We start from the raw sequence: 25,318 nt of genomic DNA on the forward strand, positions 1-25,318 counted from the left end.
CTTCTGCTGGCTTTATTTGGAAACAAAGAGAATCCACTAATTCTTAAAACCCTATAAAGAATATGAAGAACACAGTATCTATGAGAGGCTTTCCAAGAAGGTAACACTGTCATGCAATTGTCGTAACAGTTGTTACCTCTGTTTTTCATTCAGTGTTTCATATTCCTTATGTGTTTCAAGTCTTTTCTACAGTACTCTTGATGTATATGTGAAGAAACAGGCAAATTTGTCTTTGGAGCAAAAAACATGGCAGGCTTCAAGGTCAGTGAGCACCTTGTCCAGTTCAGACCAGGACACAATACACATTGTTAAGAATCACCTTGATTTTTTTCATTTCTCAAAATGATAAAAACCACATAGATAACAACTACAAATAACAAAGAGGAAAAAAATCTCTAGACCTAATATTTGCCAATTAGTTATTCTGGCCTTTGATCTTAAGTACTGTTTGTCATTAACTAGCCATGTTTTCCGCTGTTTGGATACCACTCCCACTCTGAACTCAATACAAGAAAATAAACCTTTAAATGGTCTAAACTTTTTTCAGATTTGAGAAATATTTTTTTTAGTAAGTGAGTTTTCTCTCACTTATGGCTCTTATGACCAGATTTATTAAACCATCAAGTTAAATCATTCTAGTTTAGTAACAAGCCTTATCCCAGCCCAAGCAGCTTTTATTATCTGATGCACAGTTGACAGGATTAACTCTCGTGGAGCACAAGACTCAGTCTAACACTTGACAACCTGCTCCACAGCAAATGATAGAGTGATTTTTTGCCAAGGTTCAGGGAAGTGAATAAAAATAATCAATCAGAAATCAGTTTGACTGATTGTCTCTCCCTGGGCCTCCTTGACAGCTAGTCTCGCAGCAGATGCTGTAACAGAAAAAAGGTTTAAGCAGCAGCAGAACATTAAGGATGCACAGTGAAATGCTGAGCCTGCATCTACACTTCCTGCTTCTAAACCAGCTCAATCACTATTGCTACCTAAAAGCACTGCGATCATCTCATCTTGTCATTCAGCTCTTGATAAATACAGCTTCAATATTGCTGACACAAACATAGCTGGCACCGAGTCAGCATCAACAGAGGTCATAAAGTGAATTCATTTTAGAAAGTATATACTCATTTAAAACATATATCTCACTGGCATACATAGTCTCTGTTCCAGAGCAATAAAAAATACCTCTGTAATAGATAGCCTATAACATTGTTAATTTATGCTATTTCTTTCATCCAGTCCATGTCAGAAAGGAATAGTAGTGCTTTGACATCCAGCCCTGCAATTCTCCTGCTGAAGAAATAAAAAGATTAAGACAATTCCTCTTCAAACCAAAGACTACTCTGTTAAGGCAGAATCAGCTCAAAAGGTCCATGAGAGACTGAACTCATCTGTTGCTTAACTTAAAGACGACAAACTAGACAACATATAGTCTTCTACCAACGGCACATCTTAGGATTACAGATAAAACGGTCAATCACATAGAGAAAAGCAGATGTGTGTATATTTATCTAAACTCTGCAGATGAACTAGTAAAATGAGGAGTTTAGGGATACACTATTACTGTGACAGTATGAAAGATTCATATAGTTCCCATTACTGATATTACTATGGAGTGAGATGCTCTGACTGCAATTTAAAAATTAGATTTTGCACTTGCATTAATTAAATATCTGATTATATACTTCAGTTTCATTTCATTAATGTTCACGCCATGTTTCACAGATTTTGTGCAACAAAACTGTCTGTAACCTCTGCACATTCATGCTGATGTCTTGGGGTCCTCCATGATCTCATTTCAGTAAACACACCAGGGTGTGTAAAATAGTGTCACAAGATACTGCTCAAATGTGGGGGTTACAGAAATTGTCACAGTTCTGAACCACCCAGGTTAACAGGTGAGAAGCACTACATCAATTGCATCTCCTTTCTGGCACGTTTGAGTTGGGCTAAGACAGTCCAGATGAAGGTCAGAGTCTTCTCCAATGCCTGGCAGAGTTCCAACTCCTGCTACTGAATCTGAGATTTGTTAAAGAGATTAATCAGCACTCTGGGAGTTGCTGTTCTGAGAGTGCCAGAGGCAAAGAGGTTGTGAAATGGGAGGGTGGGACAAGAGATAAACAAAATGGAAAGGGAGAAAAATGAAAACTGGAACAGGGAAGCAACAGAGACAGCAGGGACTGGGTGAAAACTCTGCAAGTAGAACTTGAAGAAAGGCAGATGGGCATTGCTCTGCTGCAGCTGGAAGCAGGATGTATCATCACAGTAAAAGAATCTGCCCTCCTCGTTCCTTTTTGAATGTGATGCTCCAGTTGCAAGCCGAGACATCCATTAGCTCAGAAAAATCAGGCTTGGAGCTGAGTTTTTGGTTTGTTGGTTTTTTTTTAACATGAAACTAGTTTCATCACTGACCTGTACGAGACTGCATGAATGGCTGGAAACAGCCTTAAAGCTGAGCATAAGGAAAAAAAACCCACAAGTGGTTACCATGCTGACAAAGGGACAAACACAACAGTGCATTGAACAAATACTTGTCTACTGTGGAAACAGACCCTGATGTGATCAGCCTGAGCTGGCATATCCACATTAAGTCAAAAGTTCAAAAGAACCACACAGTCCTACCACCTAACACAACTACAACAATTCTGCTAAGGGTATAAAAAGCAAGACATCACAGTGCTGCACGGTGGCATTCTGCACATTTCTCCCATGTGTTCTCTTCCTGAAAATCAGGTACAACTTGATTTTTTTAGGAGGCTGGAGGAAGGGGATATTTTCATTAGTGCAGAATGTGAAATTCATTTCACACTGCCCCAGAGCAACAGACTAGCAGCTGCCACAGCTCTTATGGCTCACCTGAGCAAAGGCAGACAACAGCTATATAATGGCCAGAAACTCCTCCTAAAATTGCGAGCTGTGTCACAGCAAGGTAAACCCCCGCAAAGCATTGCTCTCTGTAGAACTCATTAATAAAGCACGGACATCTGTGAAGTTATGGCAGAATGAAGCAGCCACATCCCATCCAACAGTTTTGGCATTTGGGTACAAGACTTTCTGCACATGTAGGGCTTAAGACAGCCACTCTTACCTCCCCAAATACTTTCATCCTTTGAAACTGGTTTCACTGGTATTTTACAAGTTCCCCACATCTCTCACATAGATTATAAAGCTTGGCCCACTGGTCAGTCTCTAGTTTCTTTTCCTCTCCCATACTCGCAGTGGGGCAGGATTTCCCCAATTTACAGGTATGACTGCTGTTTACTTCATGTTGTAAGTTTACATGCAAGGTAATGCATATTTACAATAAAGGATATTGCATAACTAAACGTAGTTAACTTGCAATTCTGTTAATACTCCTAATAGCACACCTAACAGCATCTCCATGCAAGAAAATAAAGCTTTTTTTTTCTTAAGCAAAAGCACAGATTGTTGAAATTGAAGTTCTTGCTAGGAGCAGCAGATATACAACTAGATTTTGCTCATTTAATTAAAATCTGCAGAAAAAAAATATATGTAAATTTTACAGGCACCAAAGTAAACCACAGAAATCCTAGTAACTCTAATTACTAAGAGATCCAACCTTGATTTGAGGTCCTGCTGTAATTAACATTGGGCTGTTTCTGCTTATTTACTAGCTTATGTTGAAGAGCTCTCCTATGGTTGGAGAGAAATTCAGGACCTCGTAAGTTTAACTTTAGGAGTAGTCCAAAGGCCAGTAACTTTTGCTTTATTCATTAAAATTTGAAAGCAAGAGAAGAATTAATCCTAGAATACAGGGAGCATAAACTGTAAAGAATATAATGTCAAACATAAGTTAGGGCAATGTTTTTCCATCCTCTCACAGGGTGTCAATTATGAGCTTGGGCTCAACCCTACAAAATGTCAATTATGAGCTTGGGCTGCCTTAAAAATGGTGTATGTGAATTGCTTCATAATATAAACATACTTGCTTCTCTTAAAACATCTTTCATAGACCTCTTCAAAGTAGTTCACAGATATCCGCAGATCAGCAGATAAAGGATGAAAACTCATCACTCACAAAGCTTGAAAATTGCCCATCTGCAATTCCACCCATCCAAGTCTATCCGAGTCAGTGCAAACATTGAGCATTTGCTGGAAATGATCCCTCCCCATTCCACAGACAGACATATCACACATTCCTCTCTAGTTTGCCCAGTATACAACTGGTTAAACTATAAACTGTAGAGACTGGGTTTGTTTTTCTTTTCTCATTTTGGGTGTTGTTTTTTTTTTTAATCTCCCAGTATTTCTAGGAAACAAGTATTTGGGTTACATTAAATATTCAATATATGAGCTACCGGCAAGGCATCAGAAAATCAATAGCTTCATACATTTATAACTGAGCATTTATCACATGAAAGGTTGTATCCCGAGTCAGAAACTCTCTGCTCTTTTCAGGAAGCCTTGCCTAGCAAGAACATCCTTATCTGGATTTTTAAACATCAGCTTGTCTCTCCTCATAGAAACATCATCAGTAAGACCTAGTGTGCTAACAGCTCTTTACACACTTTCTGTAGAGTGATTCTGATAATCTTACTTCTTGCTTCCCTCTCACCATTGACAAAAGATGCTAAAATGCTTCAATCTTGTCCCCTTTGGTAGCACACTAACCTCCAATGCCCACAGAAGCCGTGGATGCCCCATCCCTGGAAGTGTTCAAGGCCAGGCTGGATGGGGCTTTGAGCAACCTGGTCTAGTGGAAGGTGGAAGGTGCCCTTGCCCACTGCAGGGGGGTTGGAACTAGGTGATCTTTAAGGTCCCTTCCAACCTAAACCATTCTACAATTCTATGATTTGCCAGACTTAAAAAAAAGTAATAATTGCGTGCCCATATTCTATTTTTTTTGTTTAGGCACATGTTCGTTTCACATTTCACTTGGCTATGTATTCTTCAGCAGCTTACTTATCCTGCCACCTGTTTACCTTTGGACCTACTGATACAGACTAGTGTTAACCTGGGAGGTACAGTCTCGGCATGGCTTTTACGTAATCTTCTCTTTCCTGTCTGGGGCACCTTCATGCCCAGGGTAACAGGCAATACACACAGGCTGCAGAGAATCAGCTGGGTGCGTACTAGATTTGAGTAAGGTAACAAAGACTTATTTGAATTGTTAAATGAACAGGTGTCTGACAATTACAAGGGTGTGATTGCTATTAAATGACAGTACACTTGGGGCAGCTTGTTTAGTCACTGAAAATTAAAAAAGTTTTAACGGGTAAGCTGCCTTCCCAGGCACAAGCAGTGGTCAGCGGACTAAAGCCCCACGACCAAGAAGGGGTAATACAGAACTGGTATGACCTCCTGCACAGACACAATTTTATACTGTATTATACTGCTATTGTATAATACATTCCTGGAATTTTTGCTGCTGCTGCTGAAGTATAAACCAGTGACAAGGAGCTGCTGTGCCTATGATTCTTCTAAAGCTCAGAATAAAAAGTTAATAACATTTGGTCCTATAAACACTCAGCTTTTAAACTACTGGAACATGAGAAAAAACACTATAATGTGAAGCGCTTTTTACATCAAAAACCTTTCAAGAAAGGCACGAGGAAAAATTTAGCCCAAGTGGGGAATATACAACTGTACTAAAAATATTATTTTCTTGTTTACAGAGAAAACAGCCACGTGATGTTTCACAGTCACAGCAAGCCTTCAGTAAGGCAGTGCTAAATGTAACCAGGGTAAGTGCAGTGGCTTGCCATCTGAAATCACAGGGGTACAGCACTCAGCCAGGAGCTGCATCCCATTACGCAACTCGGTGAAAACTCTCCGGCACAGAGAACACAGACTTGGCTGACTTGTGCACAGTCTGCCTCCTCAGCCTTATTCATATGAGTACACTGATGGCAGAGTCCCTCTCCTGCCAGTTTGTCCCACCTTCAAAAAAATCAGAAACTGACTAATTCTAGCCTTTCACATCTTGTATTTTCCTGAGAAGAATTAAGGACAATGGATTTGTGTCGAGACTGTTATTAAGACATCCCTCAAAGCAGTCAAATCCTCAAACCCTGAGAGAAACTTATTGTAAAAAAACCGTTTAAAAATAGTGTCATATAATAACCTGACAAATGAAGTGAACTGTCTGTAATCTCTATAATTTTTCCAAGATTTATCTGGTTGTCAGCAAAACATCCCAGTTCCCCTTTTATGTTCCACCTTTTTTATATCATTATGTCAAGTAAGTTCTTCCCATTATACTATTCCACTCCGTTTACAACATTTTCCCTGGAAAAGAGACAGTTGCTAGACACCTTAGGAAGGAAAAATGATTATGTTAAAATACCCCTGGGAAATGAAAAGCATAAGCAAGCAGGAGGCAATTTTCTCAGCTAAATTAAAATGTAGCCTACCCCTTTCTGTTTGGGGTATCAATTTCAAGAAGGTTTTTAATGGAGAAATTATCCATGCATGTTGGAATACGCTTCCAAATCTAGGCTGTAAAACAGCCAACACAGTCTACCTACAAGATCCAAGGTAAACAGAAGTTGTTGTGTCCCTGGTCAGAGGACGGGGAGCTGCACCATGCCCTTCTACAGCAGCACAAAGAGGAGGACACGAACTGTCAGGCAGCGTGAAAGGCAAACTAAAGCTGCAGCATGACTTCTAGGGCACCGCACAAATAAAATTAGTCAACAGGGTAGGAGACGTGGCCACAGAAGGACTTCATACACTGAAAAGGCAGAAATGCTGCCAGGCAAGTTAGCCATAGCCAGACTTTTCTGGAAACTGCACAAAGACTGAAGTGGTATCAAGCATCCCAAAGTTATCCCTGCCCTCTGCCCAGTCACAATCATGCTACTTAATTCTCCTGCTAATTAAGCGTTTTTCACTTGGTTTCCACTATGTTTCTATAAACGTACACTACCAACTCTCTCCTTTCTCTCCACTGAGTATTTGATAAGGTCACGAGAACATTCACTGAGACCAAATATTTCTATATATAGAAATAATTGCCTGTGGAATTAAGTGCACTTGCCTGGGTATCTAGTTCATACTAAACTGAATTTAGCTGATTTTCGTTTATTATATCCATTATTAGGGACAGTGTACGCTGCCAGCTGCAGCATTGCCTATCAAAGACAGAAACTAATTATCTAATTACATGGCAAGAATGTGCTCCTCCTCAAGAACATTCACAAACATCAGACGCAGACAATCAGTAAACTGTCACAAGAAAGAACCGGTTCCTCCAGACAGCCATGTCACACACTCCTTTTTTTAAAGGAGGTAAAAGAAAGGTGGCGTATTCTAGGAATATCAGTTCTCATTAACCATTTCAAAATACATCCCACGCAAGTGAAGCAAACACTTGAGTAGGCCCCACCTCAGACGAAGTGTGGTAGATAGTATGAGCGGATTATGAATATGTGAAATAAAATAAAAGACTTCAGGGAAATAAAGTGGAGTTTCTGGACATGCTGTCTCCTAGGCCTCTGCACCCCAAAACAGGAATTCAGGGAAAGGAGGAACCACCAGTACTGGAAGAGGATCGAGTCACATAGCTCTTAAGAAATCTCAACCCATACAAGCCTGAGGATACAGAGTACAAGCCAATGCCACTGCAAAGCTGTTCCTTATCATCCCTATCTATTGGTTTTGAAAGGTTGTGGACAATGAGGGAGATTCCCTATGACTGAAGAAAGGTGAATGTTATGTCTGTCTTCAGAAAGGGCAGTGACAAGCCATGGATCTACAGGCTGGTTAGCCTCACTCTGCTTCCTGGGAAAATCACAGATCGAATAATTTCAGAAGCTGCTTCTGAGCACACAAAATGGAAAGAGGTGACCAGGACCAGTCAGCACGGACTTACCGAGGGCACACCGTGTCCAGCCAACCTAGTTGCCTTAAATAACAGTACAACTGGATCTGCGATTGAGGGAGAGCATTGGATGTTGTCTACCTTGACTTTAGCAAGGCTTCTGATACTTTCTCCTAGAGCATCCTGGTACATCCAAGCTGGGATATTATAGTCTAGACAGGCAGACAGCTGTGTGAAAAACTGGCTGGATCATCAGATTTAAAGGCCAGTGGTTAACAGTATGTATCTGTCCGTAGGCCAGTTACAAGTGAAGTACCTTGCTTAATACCTTTTATCAGTGTCCTGAAGGAGGAAAACATATGCACCCACTTCAGCCCTCAGATGATACCCAACTCAGGAGTGCATTCAATACCCTTGAGGGCAGGGCTGCTGTTCAGATCGCCTCAGGATGGGGGGGGGAGTAAAAATGGGACAACAGGAGCCTTATGTGGTTCAGAAATGACAAATGCCAAGTCCTGCTTGTGGGAAGGAAGAGCCTCTGGCTATGAGACAGGCTGGGGACTGGCGGCCCGGGGAAGCAGCTCTGCCAAAAAAGACCTGAGGGCAGCAAGCTGAGCAGAAGCCGGCAGTGCACCCTGCAGCAAAGATGGCCAACAGCACCCTAAGTCATACCAACCAGAGCCAAGCCAGTATATCAGGTGAGGTGGTTCTAGACAGTCTAACACAAGCTGAGTAATGTGTCCACTTCTGGGCCCCACAATACAAGAAAAATGTCAAACTGGCACAAGTTCAGAGGAGGGCCACCAAGACAGCCAGGGGGCTGGAGCGCTTGGCCTGCAAGGAGAGGCTGAGGAAACGGGGCCTGTCCACTCTGCAGACGAGACGGCTTTGGGGGATGCAAAGCTGCCTGTTCATACCCACGGGCAGGGCTGCTGGGAAGACAGAGCCAGACTCTTTACTGTGGTGCCTCTGGGACCATGAGCAATGGTGGCCGTGAACTGAATCAGGAGAGGTTCTGACTGGATACACCTGAGGGATGCCACCATGAGGACTGTTCAAACATCAGACTCGGCTGCCCAGAGAGGTTGCGGAACCTCTGCTCTCAGGCCTAGCCAGACAACGGCCCAAGCAACCTAGTCTGAATTCACTATCAAGTCTGTTTTCAGTGGAAAGTCAGACTGAAGGTCTCCTGAGGTGCCTTCCAACCTGCAAGGCCCTTCCCACTTGCAGCCAGAGACCAAAATTGGAACCCCTAGGAGGCAAACTGAACAAGACTGTTTTTTATTCTCCTCACAAGGAATGTCAATCTCATCTCGTTTAAGAGACCTGGAGAGAAAATTGTTTTTTTTTAAATTGATTCCACTGCAATGACTATTTTCTACTTATCATAGCCTTCCAGGTGCATTTCTCAACATGTAAATTTTTATCAACATGATGATAAGAGCAATGGTATCGCCTCTACAGCAGGGTTGGTCTGAAACAGAAGTAGCAGCCCAGGTCAGCATTTATACACAGATTTAGAAGGAATAGGCTTACCCCATATCTACAATCTACTATGTTTTGCTCTGGTGTGTTCCAAGTCATTCTTAGTTTTCATCTGCATGAACAGCAGCCATAGTACTGGCCCAGTGGATTTCTTGATGTCCTTGGGAAAGAATTTTTCAGACCCAAAACAGACAGGTATTTTCAGACCTCCAAATAATCACAAATAAACAAACAGATAAATAAAGGGAGCATTGACTTACTTATTCCTTGAAAAAGTTCTTCAATGTTAACAGCATTCTTTGCACTGGTTTCAACAACAATTGCACCTATAGATTCTGCATATTCTCTGGCATCCTTCATAGGAACCTCCCTAAATTAGAAAAAAAAAATTACAAATAAAAGAAACCAAATTTTCAAAAAGAATTTAATTGGGGGGTGGGGGGAAGACATCAAACACAGCCTAAACAGATGAGCATTTGTATGCTATTCTTCCATTCTTTTCTGCAAAAGTAGTACTATCTTTCTTCTTCTTATACCATTTAGATCACCATATTCAAATTATCAAAGTTTCACCAATGATCAATCTGCAGATTTCTTGGACTTGCTGCTGAATCTTTGCCTTGGAAAAAGGAAGATAATTTACATGACAACCCCATCTGTTTGTTTTTTAAACCTGACCCAAATAAGAAAAGCATTGAAACACTAGAGAAAAAGACATACAGCTCTGCTAATCCAGGCAGCAACCAGCACTATCCACACTGAGTGTTCAAACAAGATAGGGCACGACTGCTGCGGAAGAAAATGATAAGAGCATCATATGCTTAAGTGTTTGCAAGCAGCAAGAAAATAAGAGAGATGCTGAAAGAAATAAGAAAGCCACTGATCCAAGCACATTGGCAAGATCAGTCTGGGAGTGCCAGGTTCACTGGGGGAGTACCAAAAGCTGGTAAATGCATTTTACAATGTGCAGAAGACCTCTGCTTCAGACACAAAGCAAGCTCCATGCTGACCTCGTAATCTGCCTCGGACAGGTGGCAAAGCTGAATCTGCCTGTGTCCGCTGCTGCCTGTAACCACCACTGTTCCTGATTTTTGAGCAGCAGCTTAGAATCAGAGACTGAACATGCCAACAGGCACCCAATGTATACCTAGTCAGGGAGCACATGCTGAGACACCAGGCTGCCAACACTGGTTTTCTACTAGTTGTTCAATACATCATCTGACGTGTTTGGTGTGTCTTTATAGCTATTGCACACGCAGAATTTGCACCAACTCCTTCACCCCACAGCTCCGATGTACCAACTCAGAGACTCCTAGCACAATTTCCTCCTAGTATGAGCGCCTCTGTGCAATTTCCCAATTGGTTTATGGAGGTATATTTTTTAAATAAATTGGATCTGCTGCTCATGGGAAACATGCAGAGAAGCAGAATAATTGCCTGATATATTACAAGTGGTTTTCAAAAAATTAGCCTGCAATTCCAGCATCTGGATTCACACAGCTTGTTTCCATTACTCACTTCTTTGTATTACATGTCTTTTTATTGCAGAAGACACAGGGAAGGCAGCATTCCCCTTACTATTTCTGAAATGGCACCTTGGCCTTTATTATGAAAGGTTTCACCATCTGCGGATAGCCCTGGAGATAAGAAAAAAGGAGCTTCACCCACTCTCTAACATATTATTCAAACAACAGTAAAGGAAGAAATTTGAGAGCACAGGGGTATGTAATGAAGACTGTCAACTGGCTGTAGTTTAGATGAGAAAGCAAACTTCAGGAATCAAGGAAACAGTAAAACTGCAGCAAGTGAGATTATTCCAAGGAAATATCTTAAGTCTTCTGTAACGACACTTCTAAAGGAAACCTACAAATGTCCACAGCACGTGGGCAATAATTATCATGCTATCCAGTGCTCCTGACACCAAGAAAGCTGCATACATCAAGTGGCATTATCATAATCTGGATGTCAACATTGCTCAGATCCTACCTTGTCAAAACAGAAAACCAAAAATGCTTGAATTCTAAGCTGACAGGTGAATACAAACAAGATGGGGTGAAGAGGGACAAAGGCAAGAACCATCAGTGGAGTGTTGAGAAAGTGTTATTCGAGGGCTACAGGAAAAGTTTAGAGAGATGTCAATTATTTCACTTTATCCTTTCCAAATCATCCTATTGATCCAATCTCCCTTGAGATTTTCTGAGTAATTACTGAATAATGAAATATTCTGGATGCATAGAGGGAAGATCTGAACACAAAATTCTGCTGAATTCTCTTAACAAAGGATCTGGCAATTTCCAGTGAACACATTTGTTAAGAAGATGCACCATATTTATAGGGAAGTAAACACTTCTTAGTTGCTGTAATGCCTATTGACTTCTATAATGCTCCAAAAACATTTTGGACACTCAAAACTTTTTAACATTGGAGTCTCGGCTCCTGTCTTGGAAACTACTTTTTAATGACCTGTCAGAAGGACAGGACACATATCAGAAGGAAAAGTATATTACTATTACTTTAAAGCATGCCAAATACTCAACAGTACTAGAGCTGACAGTACTATAACAAAGATGAGGCTATATACTAAACAAAATTGCCTGTCTATCTGCAGACAGTCCCTTCAAAGTGGAGAAGAAATTTACTTCAACAGAGTGCCAAAAACTGCTGACAGCCTATTAACAACACTGAGAAATGACCCCTGAGTGTCCCAAATCCACCTTGGCTGCTCAAAACCAAATTTTAGGTGCTAAATGAGGAGGGTAACGTGGTCAATGATTATGAGAAACAGTGCCAGTCTTTCCTCAAAGGAAGAGAATTGGTTCTTATGGCTTCCATTCATTCCTCCTTACGTTATCTCCTACAGTCATAGAGATGGCAGAATGAAATCAACTTAAACTGGATGAGCTTGTCCTCTTTTGCCTGTATTCACATTAGTCTTAATAGCAGCTGTGTCTCTGATATCCAGCAAAACATCTGCCAGAAATTCTCCAAAACTAAAGAGAGATGCCACAAATGCATACAAACAGCAGCTTGCTCCTGCTCACATCATTTTATTTTTAAATTCTCTATGCCCAAAGGCATGAGCATTTTCTACTCATTAGAAACGATCTGATAAACTGGTGACACATTTCACCTAAAAATCATTCTTACTGAAGTAAATTCGAAGATACAAACGAGCCACAGAATGCACACAGCTGCATGTATTGCTTAAACAATCAGATTTCTAGAACTGTGAAAACGTATCTATCACGTACAAGTTAGACCGCCTTCTATTTTTCCACCAAAATCTCTTTAAGTGGACATGACTAAATGACTTTAGAAAGAAAAAAGCCTGGGGGATGCAGAAAGAATAACTGCATGAAAACAATACTCTCAAAACTATTCAAAATTATGTGGAGAAAAAAGCACCCTCCCTAACAAAACAAAACATTAGCTTACAGAGTACAGTAAAGACCATGCGAATACCAGAACATTTACCGCATGGGAGAGCTGTACAGGCTTAACAGAAGCAAGAAATAGATGGCCAGCAACCAGCAGACAACAGGTAGTGTTTAAGAATAACACAGCGGGAAGATCATACTCCGTGAGGAACCCCAGGTTTCTCACATTTCTGGCGTGCAGATTTTTCTTCATGCCCCCACGTTAACCTGTCATTGGTGGAACAGTATTTAAAATCTTGCTGCCATGGCAAACACTACCAAAAGCAGGGGCACGGCTGGTTATGGATTTATTTGCAACTTGTGCCATCTGTCACAATCTCCAAACTTATTACCCTTGATTTAATCAGGCAATCATATTGCTGGGATCACTTAAACAACAAATTTAAAGTGACTCTCAGGGCAACTGAAAACTCCCAATTTGTGCTAACTGGTTTTTGGTTTTAACTTTATAATTGTCCTTTCCTCTTTTTCTACTCCATATTTGGAAGCCTTCAGTTTTATCTTACGGGACTCCATTTCACCACGTCAACAAGCGTATCACAATGTCATGTAGGAGACGCCAATACACTCTCTGTGTCCCTGATTCTTAGGCAAACAGACACCATGAATCTTCTAGTGTCAGAGCTCGTTCAGGTCTTAAGAGAAAGCAGTGACTTTACAGTATTGTTTGGTTCAAGGCTAACGGTGGTGGGGGTTGAGGGGGACAGGACACCAAAAAAAAACCCCAAACAAACCAACCCAAAAACCCACACAGGTCCAATTCTTGTAGATGCCTTGATTCAATAAAGCACCGCACCATTTACTTGAAGTTACACACGTGCTTCAGGGCTCTTGTGAACCTGGGCCAAAGTAATGATTATAAAACAACAGAGGGATGTATTTGAACAATCACGAGAGCCTACGAGGAAAACATTAAATATGGCCGTTAAATCAGTACTCATAGCTGAAAAAAGAAATGGACTGGCACAAAAGACCGCTACTGTACAGCAGAATATGATTCCGTTTCCAGAAGGGATAAATGCAAATCCAAAAGAGAGCTAACAAGCAGAAAAGTGACTAGCTTCACTTTCATCCCAAACAGCATCAACCTGGCTCTTCTGCAGGAGAGAAGATTTAACCCTCCCCTCTTTTACCCAGGATGTTCTTTGCTTCATGCAGGTGACACGAGCTTTACTTGAGGTTATGCTCCTAAAAAACCCAAAATACACTGTCTACATCCAGTATTATGGGACAGTTTCAGTTGTTGCAAAGCACGAATTCCCAAAGTTTCTCTGTGAATAGCACTATTCTACGCCAGGCCCATCCTTCCAGCTTTACATTGCTGGTTTGCTCATCACTTAATACATTCTGCACCTTTTAACACAAATGGAAGGTTAAAAAAAAAAAGACATTATTTTTCCATTCCCAATGATTCAGCAGCTAAAGGGTGTGGACTTTACAAACACACAGTAAGGGCAGTAAAAGGTTAAATAAAAGTACATAATTCAAGATGTGCTGCTGCTGGTGAGTGGTACACTGGTAGAAGCACTGGTATCATGAAAGACTCTATATAGCTGACCAAAATTACATACTACTATAACAACAAAACAAACTGGTTACCTGAAGGAAGGAAACAATATAGTTACTGCAACCAAAGCAACAACAAAAATGGATGTATTACCTGATATCAGAAAGATCACATTTGTTTCCAGCAATGGCCATTACAATGTTTTCAGGACCATGTTCTTTTAATTCTTTCACCCATTTCTTCAAAGTATGAAATGAATCCTAAGTCAAAGAAATAATGAATAAGCCAACAGCCTAGTCTCTGTTGATGTATTGCTCATTTTTTATGAAGTTAGAGGAACACAGCTTTGACAGTGTTAATGCAGTAATAATTTTATAGATTGCAAGACCAGAAGAAGATCGCTGTGTCTATGTAATCTGCTTTTCAAACCGTAGGTCATAAGACTTTCTCAAATTAATTCTTGAACTTAGACACTTCCCCCTTTGCGCCCCTACCCAAAGCAGTGCTGAATGTTTTTCTTAGAACTTTCAGCTATGAAAAAACTACTACAGCTATTTTAAGTTAGTAGCTAATTTCCTTCACTTCTGATGTGAGCTTCATTTGTCCATTTTCAGCCTCTGCCCAGTGGATTACCATCTCAACCACTGTCACATTTCCAGTAACATCCAGGAGAGCTTTCGCAGTGTCCCCCCTCCTCTCAAATTTCTGAATCTGTGACCTGGTAAATCTCAATTTACTCATCATGAAACCAAAGAAACAAGTGACAATTCACTTGGCCTTTTCCCTCCAAATACAAAATTCAAACACTTTTTGATGCTACCTACCTTTTAATAGTAAATTTTCTATTTCTTTACACTAATGAACTAATAGCATTAAAATCACTTTTGTTCCTAGAGATTCTAATTATAACACACGGTTGAAATTGTAATTGAAACTCAAAGTGAGCTCCCAAATGCATTATTAATAATTTTTTTGCCTTCAGAAGTGCACATAAGGGTTGTGTCTAAATCAGCAATGGCTATATCAGTATCACTGAAGGGAGAGCACTATCAGTTATTTGGGACAAAAACATCCATTCTGCTTTAATGATCAGCACTGAATATTAAGCATCAGAAACTGGAATAGACATTGACTTTCCTCTCCTGTTTTCCCCTCTTTATTCCAAGAGCTGTTCCACACAAGCTTGGAGAAAGGCTGGCAAAACAAAACTCTATTCTTACAATGCTTTACAAGATGAACTATAAGATATTTAAATTAAAAATAAGCATAAATCCACCACAATTCACTCTTCTTCATATTTTCTTGGCAAATTAGCAAAGAAGAACAGTACTGCTGTGCAACAGTGGTCTCCATCATTAGCCACAGATCATTACACTAATGCACTGGAGAACCAAGCCAACCCTCTCAACCTAGTAGTAAATAATTCAGTAAATAATTCAGTTGGCAGTAAAGGAATAAAATGCTAGTGAACTATCATGATCATCCATCCATTAATGCCGCTTCTAACTCAGCTTTATCAGCAGGGGTTTCTTTCAGCAGCAGTGGAAGAGGCATTCAGCTAGAACCTCCTAGCTTCCTCTGCCTGAGAACTGAGCCAGAGCAGTTGTATCTGAAAATACAATTTTCATTCCCAATGAATAATGTTGAGACAAAGGTCAGAGACTTATTATGTCATTACTGGTTTCAAAGTTAAGACATGAGGCCTGCAATCCAAAGATGAGATGACATGCTTAGTTAAAAATATTTTTTAAATCAGTAGATTTTAAATCAAAGAACTGAATTTCTGTCCAGTTGATAAAACAGACAGCAGCTTTTTGTAGTAAAAATTCAATTCCATGCAGAGAACATTAGTGGTGGTGGGAGGGGGTATTGCAGGATACTATCCTGTCTATTTAGCCAGACAAAATCCAAAAAACCACTGACAAAATACAGTCTCCAACGTTTTATCTAAATGAAGTTTAAACACAGAAGTAGGACTTCATGTAATTTTTTAAGGCAGTTGGACACCTTCATCCAAACCTACGCAAACTATTGAAGCATATATACCCCACTGACATGAACAGGGATTAACATATAAATACTTCTGCAATTGTGGGTTTTAAGTCCAACTCCAGCCCAAGCAGAGGGGTTAACACAGACTAACACAGACAAAAAGTGTCCCGAAGGTCTTACCTGTTTGGTGATATCATAAACTATGACAGCTGCTGCTGAACCTCGGTAGTACATTGGAGCCAAAGAATGAAACTGTTAAAACATAACAACACCCACCCCACCCCAACAAAAAAACAGCATTAATAAATCAGAATTATCACACACTTTGTCAGGACTTGCCGTGGCAGGACCATCAACTTTCTTCCCAGAGAGAACAGACCTCTTTGGTGGCTGCCCATCTCTTAATTTTCCTTAAATGTCAAGGAAGCAGAGCCCCCTTATCTCCTGCTGTTCCTCATCCCAGTGGGTTTAGGCCATCAGCACTTACTGGTTCAATGCATCTTTTCCATTACAGGGTAAGGACTCCCACGACAAGTTTCGACATGAAAATCACCTACACTTGGAGGCCTAACCTGTCGGCGTGCAGACCCCCTTCCCCTGGCAAACCACAACATTTTGCTTTGACTGGACTCAGCCTGGGTTCATGTTTTATAAAACATTGCAAATGAATTGGGTAAAATTAACTTGTCAACAAACTCAACACCTGCCATGTTTACTTATCCTATATACTATGACAGATATTTTGAAAAACATGGGTTCTTGCAGTTACTCTTCAGCTTTTTGTTTCAAGGAAAGCATCCTTTAAGAAAAAAAAAGCCAAATAATAAATATGTTTATTATAACAACAGCTTGCCAATGAACAGCATAATTTTCATAATTCACCATGACTAAGCAGTTGATTTAGAATTTCAGCTTGTAATTACAGAGAGAAAGGAAGTCAAAAAGCCTTTCTGCTGATTCAACTAAACTCAGTCTTAAGCAAACCAAAAATAATCTTTCTTATAAAAGGCATTTAGTTTCACTGTACTCACGCAGACATTTTACAATTTTTTATTTGCAAAGTGATCTTCAAAAGCTTCATATAAAGCTACAGCTAATAACTGATGTCAACTCCTAAATCAAATGCATTATTAGAGCAGGGTACAAATCTCCCTGCTCAGTGAGCGTGCATGGATCCATGTGTTACGTTGCAAACCTCTGCAGATTTACCAGACACACCATCTTCCCAGAACTGTACTTACAGACTGAGCATTCAGATCTAGCTGCCTCCACATTTCTTGCTATTTCACATACAACGTATAAAGCGAGATATTTGCAATATTGGTTCACCCACCAGTTGGTAAACTATTTATCACAGATCACACACTCCCGCTCAAGGTCGATACTTTCTTTTGTAACAGTAAGGATGCACAGCAGCTGTGACAGATGGTCAAGCGCTGAAGTGTTTTCGGGAGAGAGGCAGGTGGGAGAGCTCATTAATAGGAGAAAACAGCAGGAAGGAGGATTAGAAAAGAAAGAGGAATCAGTCAAGAAGCATGGTCTGAAGAAAAGGGATCAGCCAAGATCCTGAGGGAGTTGGGTAGACGTGTGCCTTTCAGGCTTTTAGTGTGTGGCTTTATTACTTGCATGTTTAATGCAATAAACAATTTCCAGAATTTTAAGGCTTCCAGATCATGACAGAAATTTCCAGTGTGTTAGAACAGAACAGACTAGGCTAGGCTATTTCAGTTGGAAGGGACCTACAATGACCTGCCTGACCAGTTGAGCACTGACCAAGTTAAAGCACACTGTTAAGGGCACTGTCCAAATGCCTCAAACACCGACAGGCTTGGGGCAACGACCACCTCCAGAGGAAGCCTGTTGCAGTGTATGACCACCCTCTTGGTAAAGAAATGCTCCCTGATGTCCAGTCTAAACCTTCCCTGGTGCAGCTTTGAACCACTTCCATGCATCCTGTCACCAGATCCCAGGGAGAAGAGCTCAGCACCTCCTTCTCCACGTGCCCTCCTCAGGAAGCTGTAGAGAGCCATGAGGTCGCCCCTCAGCCTCCTCTTCTCCAAACCAGACAAACACAGAGTCCTTTGCCACTCCTCATAGGACATTTCCTTCCCACCCTTTCACCAGCTCTGTTGCCCTTCTCTGGACACATTCCAGTAGCTTCACATCCTCCCTAAATTGTGGCTCTGAGCACTGCACGCCGTACTCGAGGCGAGGCTGTACCAGTGCTGAACACAGCAGGATGATCACCTCTTGTGACCGGCTGGTTGTGCTGTTTGATGCCCCCCAGGACGCAGTTTGCCCCCTGGGCTGCCCGGGCACCCTGTGACTCACACCAGCCTGGTGCTGACCAGCACCCCCAGAGCCCTTTCTGCGGGGCTGCTCTCCAGCCACTCCTCTCCCAATTCATACCTGTGCCCAGCACTGCTCCATCCTAGGTGCAGAATCCAGCATTTAGACTTGTCAAATTTCATCCCATTAATCACAGCCCAATGCTCCAATCTATCCAGATCCCTCTGCAAGGCATCTTGCCTCTCAAGACACCAACAGCACCTCCCAGTTTAGTACCATCAGCAAACTTGCTAATGGCGCATTCAACTTCGGCATCCGTACCGTCGGTAAATGTATCGACCAGAACCGGCCCTAGAACTGAACCCCGAGGAACACCGCTGCCGACCGGTCACCAGCCCTGTGCAGCCCCATTCACCACAGCCCTGTGATCCCTGCTGTTCAGCTCGTTCTTCGCCCAGCGCACTGTGAACCCGCTCATCCCACAGATGGACAACTTGTCCAGAAGGATGCTGTGAGGGGCTGTGTCAAAAGCCTTACTAAAGCCCAGAAAAACTACATCCACTGCCTTCCCTTCACCCACCAGGTGGGTGACCTTATCATAGGAGAATATCAAACAATACTTTCCCTTCATGAACCCATGTTGACCATGCCTGATGATTGTATTATTCTTTAAATGCCTTTCAACAGTACCCAGTATAATCCCCACAATTTTTCCAGGAACTGAGATTAGACTAACAGGTCTGTAGTTCCCTGGGTCTTCCCTCACACCTTTTTTGTAAACTGAAATAACATCGGCTAGCTTCCAGTCAGCAGGGACCTCCCCAGACTCCCAAGACCTTTGGTAGAGGGATTGAAAAGGATCCTGCCACAGCATCCTCTAACTCCTTCAGAACCCTGGGATGAATCTCATCAGGCCCCATGGGCTTGTGAACATTCAGCTGACGCAGCTGGTCCCTTGCAGTTTCAGTGTCCAGAAATGCAAAGTCACTGTTCCCACACTCGTGGTCCTCAGACTCAGAGGACTGGGCAGCCCAAAGTCTATCAGCATTATTAAAGACTGAGGCATTCAATGCATTTTTTGCTTCCGCTTCTTCTTCATCCCTATTAGTCAGATGACAGTCTTCAACAAGTATCAGTCCGATGTTTTCGTTTGACCTCCTCTTGCTACTGACATACTTTAAAAAGCCCTTCTTGTTATCTGAAACAACGCTGGCCAGTTTCGACTCTAACCGAGCTTTGGCCTTTTGTGTCTTTTCCCTGCATATACAAACCACAGCTCTGTACTCTCCCTGCGAAGCCCGACCTCACTCCCAGAGATCACACAGCTCCTTTTTCCTCTTGAGCTCCATGAGGAGCTCCCTCTTCAGCCAGCCAGACTGGTCTTCTGCCCTGCTTGCTTGACTTAGACACAGTGGAATTGCTTGTTTCTGTGCTTCTAAAAGGTGGATCTTAAAGACTGACCAGCACTTGTGGACTCCTAAGCCCTCAAAAATAGATTCCCAGGGTACTCTGCTAAATAGCTCCCTGAATGGTTTAAAGTTTGCTCTCCTGAAGTCCAGGGTAGCAACTTTGCTGTCCTTTTGTTCTCATTACACTCAACCACTTCACGAGCATTGCAGCCGAGGCAGACACACACCATCGAGGCAGACACACACCATCGTATCCCCCCACAAACCCTTCTCTATTCACACAGCAAGTCTTTTGTAGACTTTTGGGCACCTTTTGTAGGTAGCTCACTGAGTACCTGTGACAAGAAGTTATCTTGTGCAAACTTCAAGAATTTCCAAGACCTGCTCATCAACACATGTGTGGCATTAAAGCAGCCTGAAAATCAGGGACCTTAAGTGTAGAGGGTATATCTGACCTTTGATGCTGTAGGCACGCTCCTCCCGGTCTATAAACTCCCGGAAAAATAAGGACATACTCTACACACATGCTGACTTGGTTTTAATCTAGATTACACGGTATTCATGAATTTACAATGAGTTCTCAGATAACAGTAACTGCACTTCACAGGAGTCATGCAGTTAAACTAACATGCTTCAAATTCCTTCAATACCGTCCCAGAAAGCACATTGAGAATGTGTCTATCATCTTGGGAATTTCTCTCCCTTTTACTTTGACCAGGTGACAGGAACACTTTCCATAATATTGGTTTCATTGAAGAATATTGCCAGTGTTAGGGCCAGAAAGTAAAACCAATGACAATAACAACTCTAAAAAACCCAAAACAACAAAACCCAAAACTAAACCAAAACAAAACACACCACCCAAACAAACAGAAAAGCAGACCTGTCACTGGATTCTGGACAAGTAGAACCAGCTGCAAAATGGAACCAGGACACAAACTACCATTGTTTTCGGTAGAATTAATTTTCAGCTGGATTCCCAAACCAGCTTGTTGTGCATCAGATAAGCCCCAGGCTCAGCCAAAAGGAGGGGGTGGGAAAGCATGGCTGAGAAAAAGAAGGACCACTAGAAGCCATATCCACCTCAGTTTAGACCACACTCCAATAGCTCTGCACTTGCATAACTACTCTGTGCACACCTTTGCTGGTACAGTCTATTGCCACTGGCAGTTTTGCTTTTTTATTTTCCTATAATGGAAGCAAAAATCATTTTAAGATCAGTGCAGGTAACATGCAGAAACAAAGAAAAAATCTTTTGAAATATTTTTTGAGATTAATTAATCACTTCAACAGCGTGTTGCATTTCAGTAACAGAAATGCCAAACAACAAACTATGTTTGACCTGCTTGTTGTGTCAAGAAACATAAAAAGCAGAGACTAGACATGTAGCATGCAGGAGGAATGCAGTTCCTCTGTAATTCAAGACAAAATCTACTTAAATACTCCAGTTCCTCACAAGCTTGGAAAGAAGGAGGGCCAGCTAGACTCAGAAAGGCAACTGCCTTTGAAAGGCGCTCAGGTTCAGTAGCTGTTGTTAACACATACGTACGACCTCTCTACTCTACTGAAAATCTATTTACTTGCTCAGCTGACAGGACAGTTATTTCCTCTTTCATGGTTCTACAGTAATATTTTAGCTATAAGGGCTTTTAAGAAGAAAAAACGTTCTACCCACATTTGGGCATGTAGCTTCAGGATTTGGGTTTTTTTTTATATCAAGTCATAGCTTTCATCTGGCACATAAGTTTATATTCCTATTTGGATAAATCTGACGCTCAAGATTTCATATTTCACATTGGACAAAGTGAGAAAAATGGGATTACAATGTGTCAACACGTTTCCTACAGTATGCAAGGAAAAAAATACTTTGAAATTGTTTACTAACAACTGAAAGTACACTAGTAACAACTATTATCAGTTATCATAGTACAGAATAGCAAATAAAACCAAAATGAAATCTCTTTTGTCATTCTTTTGTACGGTCTAATAAACAAATACAATACATTATGTCTCAGACATAAGAAATTACTGCTGTCCACAAGAAAACAGCAAAAGACTCTTTGCAACACTGAATGAATCAAGAAGGGTTGAAAAACTGTAACTGAGTAATTTTCATGATCTAATAATAAACTCTTAACGAATGTGGTTTACAAGCATAGATTTTCCAATATCACAAACACACTAGTAAAAATACTATGCAAATAATTATGTTTATTTGATAGGGTTTTCTTTTCCCTTTTAAATCACTGCCGAAAACCAAAGCCCTCTTGAGCCTTTTTCTGGCCTAATTACCTGGAAAAAGAGAGTCACACAAAATTAATTAAAGGGATACAAAATACCAGTGTGCACATTTTTCATCTGCCAAGGACCAAATGTGGGACAAATGCCCAAAACAAGCGAGACACAAAAAAATTCAGCTCATAAAATTAAATCTCACAGGACTACCTTCTGTATTATAAATTACATTGTCTATAACCTTGATTTTATAGCTCAGTATTTCCGTATCCAGTAATTCCCATGAAAATTAGGAGAACCAGGAGCAGTGACAGACTTGGCATGAGAACAGCTCTGCTTCTCAAGAAGGGCTAACAAAAATGCTTGGGCAGCCACCCCTGGCTCTGCTACATGGGAACCCAGGTCACAACCCCAACTCTCTGGGGAGTCAGCCCCTCCGTAACCCACAGCTAAGAACAGCGCTCTGGCAGATGTCACCCTTACCTGCAGAGAGCAGCAGCTCACATCACCTTGGGCTACCAGGGAAACAGACCCAAAACAGTCATCTATCAGCTCCCACCATCACAAATAACCACGTTCCTAACCCATTTTGAAAGTTGATCAAGGTTCAGCCTAAAATAATTTTTTTTCCATGATACTTCTATGAAAATATTATTTTAACAATTAATAAAATTCTGAATTCCTAAATTACTTGTAATTTACTTGCACCTTGACTTACTAAAATTCAAGCATCAGTGCTTGCCTTTAGCTGAGATAGGAATATAGAGCAGTCTTGCAGTCTTAACTTTTCTGGTCAGCTAAACCACGCTCTTCCAGTCTGAAGGTAGCGGGGAGAAAGCAGAGTCTAATCACGTTTCTCTGTGCCTGGTCCAGCTTCAGTTCATCCTTCCTGACTGCTGGTGACCACGTTTGTATGCAGGACTCTAGACATAAAACAGCCTTAACTGTACTTCCCCTAATGTGTAACACATTTCCTCATGGCCGCATCACACATGCATGATCATCCTTTAACCAATACACTCATTCACAGGTGGCTTTCCTCCCCTGTTTCCAAAAAACATCACTTACAACTTTACAGCATACATTTTTGTTGGGAGTCAAAAAGGTACAGGGACTTCTACTTACACTACTGAATTTCATCCCCACAGTGTCCTTCTAGGCACTGGGAATACCTCCCATCTTGAGTAAACTATCGTTAGCTGCTCACTTGCAGTGGAAATTTAGAAGTCACGTGTCTCTCATTCAGTCTCCACAAGAGGTTTGTCTATTTGCAAATACTGACCCACTTCATCACTTACTAGGCCTGTTCTGCTTTTGTAGGAGTTGGTAACAACTTCTGAGGCTGAGGTCACTAAACCACACGATGAGATAGTTAAATTGTAGGGGTACATCTTCCAATTCAACGGCTACAGCCAGGCTAAAGGGGCCATCCAAAACATATATAAAGAACTGATTTTAACAAAGACATTCCAAAAACCAAAATCAATTACTTGTGTAGCTTCATGCAGGCTTTTAAGACTCTCCTCCTTAGAGCTCGCCACACAGCGCGCTACATACCTACACAGCTGCGAAAGTACTGGTGCAATGCTAACCAGGTTCAGAGTGCCTTCATACTAGTGCTCCTCTACTGACACGTCCACTTTGCCCTTGCGGTTCACCATCTCTGCCACTAAGGAAGAGGTGAGGCCACATGAGTATTATGAAATTTCCTCTGAAAGCAGGTCCCCTTTTTCTCAGGGTACAATGAGAAGCTGCCCAACCTTTACAGCTGTACAGCCCTGCAGCACAGAGGACAATTCAGTCTCAAGGGGTGCAAATGCAAGCTCAGCATAACCAGAGGTGCTCTCGTTGATTCCAAGAGCATTTGGGGATTCTGCAACCCCTCGTCTGGCCATTACACTGAAGTCAACAGAAGCTTTGCCCTTGCGAAGGGCAGAAAAATGGAACCAACGAGCCATTAAGGAATATACCACCTATTTAAAAGCTCTGCAGTACTTTGCTTTCCATTTCCTCTGCACCTCATCGTGGAGGGGCATATCTGGTCGTAGGTAATGCTTTTTGCGTTTCCTCTGTACTAACAGCACCGAATGAGGAAGAAGAACGCCCTACAGAGCAGCCATACCACAATACTTAGAGGAGAAAAACAAATTCAAGGGAACACAACGTAAATCACACCTGAGCTGTAGTAGTAGAAGTCTCTTCACCGTGTCTTACGTAATGCTGGCTTAGGAAGCAAAACAGGCCAAATAAATACAGAAATTAAAAAACTACCACTCCTGCCTGTTTATCTAGAAGCTGACAAATGCTGCTGAAGACAGTCTGGATTCATTCAATTTGCCAGGCACACCAGGGAACACTAATTCATGTCAGCAGCTCTTTGCACCATCCTGTAGTGCTACACCCCAGCATTGGCTTACTGCCACGGCATGGCTGTCTCTTCCGAACTCCACTGCCAAGAGGAAAAATAAACCAAAGAAAAAAAAAAACCAAAACCCAACACCCCCACCCCTAACTCTATCGCACTGCTTTTACCATTCTAGACTGTAAAGAACATCACTTGTTCTTCCAGCAAAAGGATTATAATTCTGCCTACAAGCATGGCTAGAAAAGGTAAGGATGCACAGAGTAAGCAGAATCAGACCAGCGTTCAGCAAGCGTTACACGCCTTCTCCAATCAGGGGCCAAATTCAGCTAAGACTTTTCCACATGGTACCTTTCCAAGCACCTGCAGATGCACAGCAGCACAAGATGTGTTTCCTGACAGCTGTAATCATTTGACTAGATTTTATTCCTATTCTTGACAAGCTGCTTCTGACTACACACATTGCCTCTGAGTGGCCAGGACCAAATGGCTTGGCTCCTCTCAAGGTCAGAGACCCTTACCCTTTCTTTATCTGGGTGCCATTAATGATAAAGACAGCCACAGCTGCTGGCTCTCCGCTAGCCGCTCACGCGGGCAGGCAGTGACACAGCTCTGCAACTTCCCTCCCCTTCCTATTACACACACCTTTCTAGACTAGGACACTCATATACCTCGGTCCCCTTGCTCAGCTGTCCATTCCCAGCCCCTCTACAGGTGATTTTGGGTGTCCTGCTTCTCCTGTCCTTGGCCCCTCCTGCCACGCCAACCCCACAAATCACTTCGGTCCTGTCCCCAAACCCAAGTAAAGCTCATTGCTTT

General features: G+C 41.7%; 1 protein-coding gene across 2 annotated transcripts in view; it reads right to left on the reverse strand.

The window, feature by feature from the left end:
- Nucleotides 1-25,318, reverse strand: part of RAB31 (RAB31, member RAS oncogene family) — a 68,320-nt gene that overhangs the window by 5,913 nt on the left and 37,089 nt on the right. For both annotated transcript variants that reach the window (XM_040586490.1, XM_040586491.1), the window contains exons 4-6: nucleotides 16,385-16,456; nucleotides 14,366-14,472; nucleotides 9,529-9,638 (exon numbers count right to left, since the gene is read on the reverse strand). In XM_040586490.1, coding sequence (XP_040442424.1) covers nucleotides 9,529-9,638; nucleotides 14,366-14,472; nucleotides 16,385-16,456 — 289 coding nt within the window. The remainder of the gene's footprint in view (nucleotides 1-9,528; nucleotides 9,639-14,365; nucleotides 14,473-16,384; nucleotides 16,457-25,318) is intronic.

This window comes from Falco naumanni, chromosome 3 (genome assembly GCF_017639655.2).
Source record: "Falco naumanni isolate bFalNau1 chromosome 3, bFalNau1.pat, whole genome shotgun sequence".
NCBI classification, from domain to species: Eukaryota; Metazoa; Chordata; class Aves; order Falconiformes; family Falconidae; genus Falco; species Falco naumanni.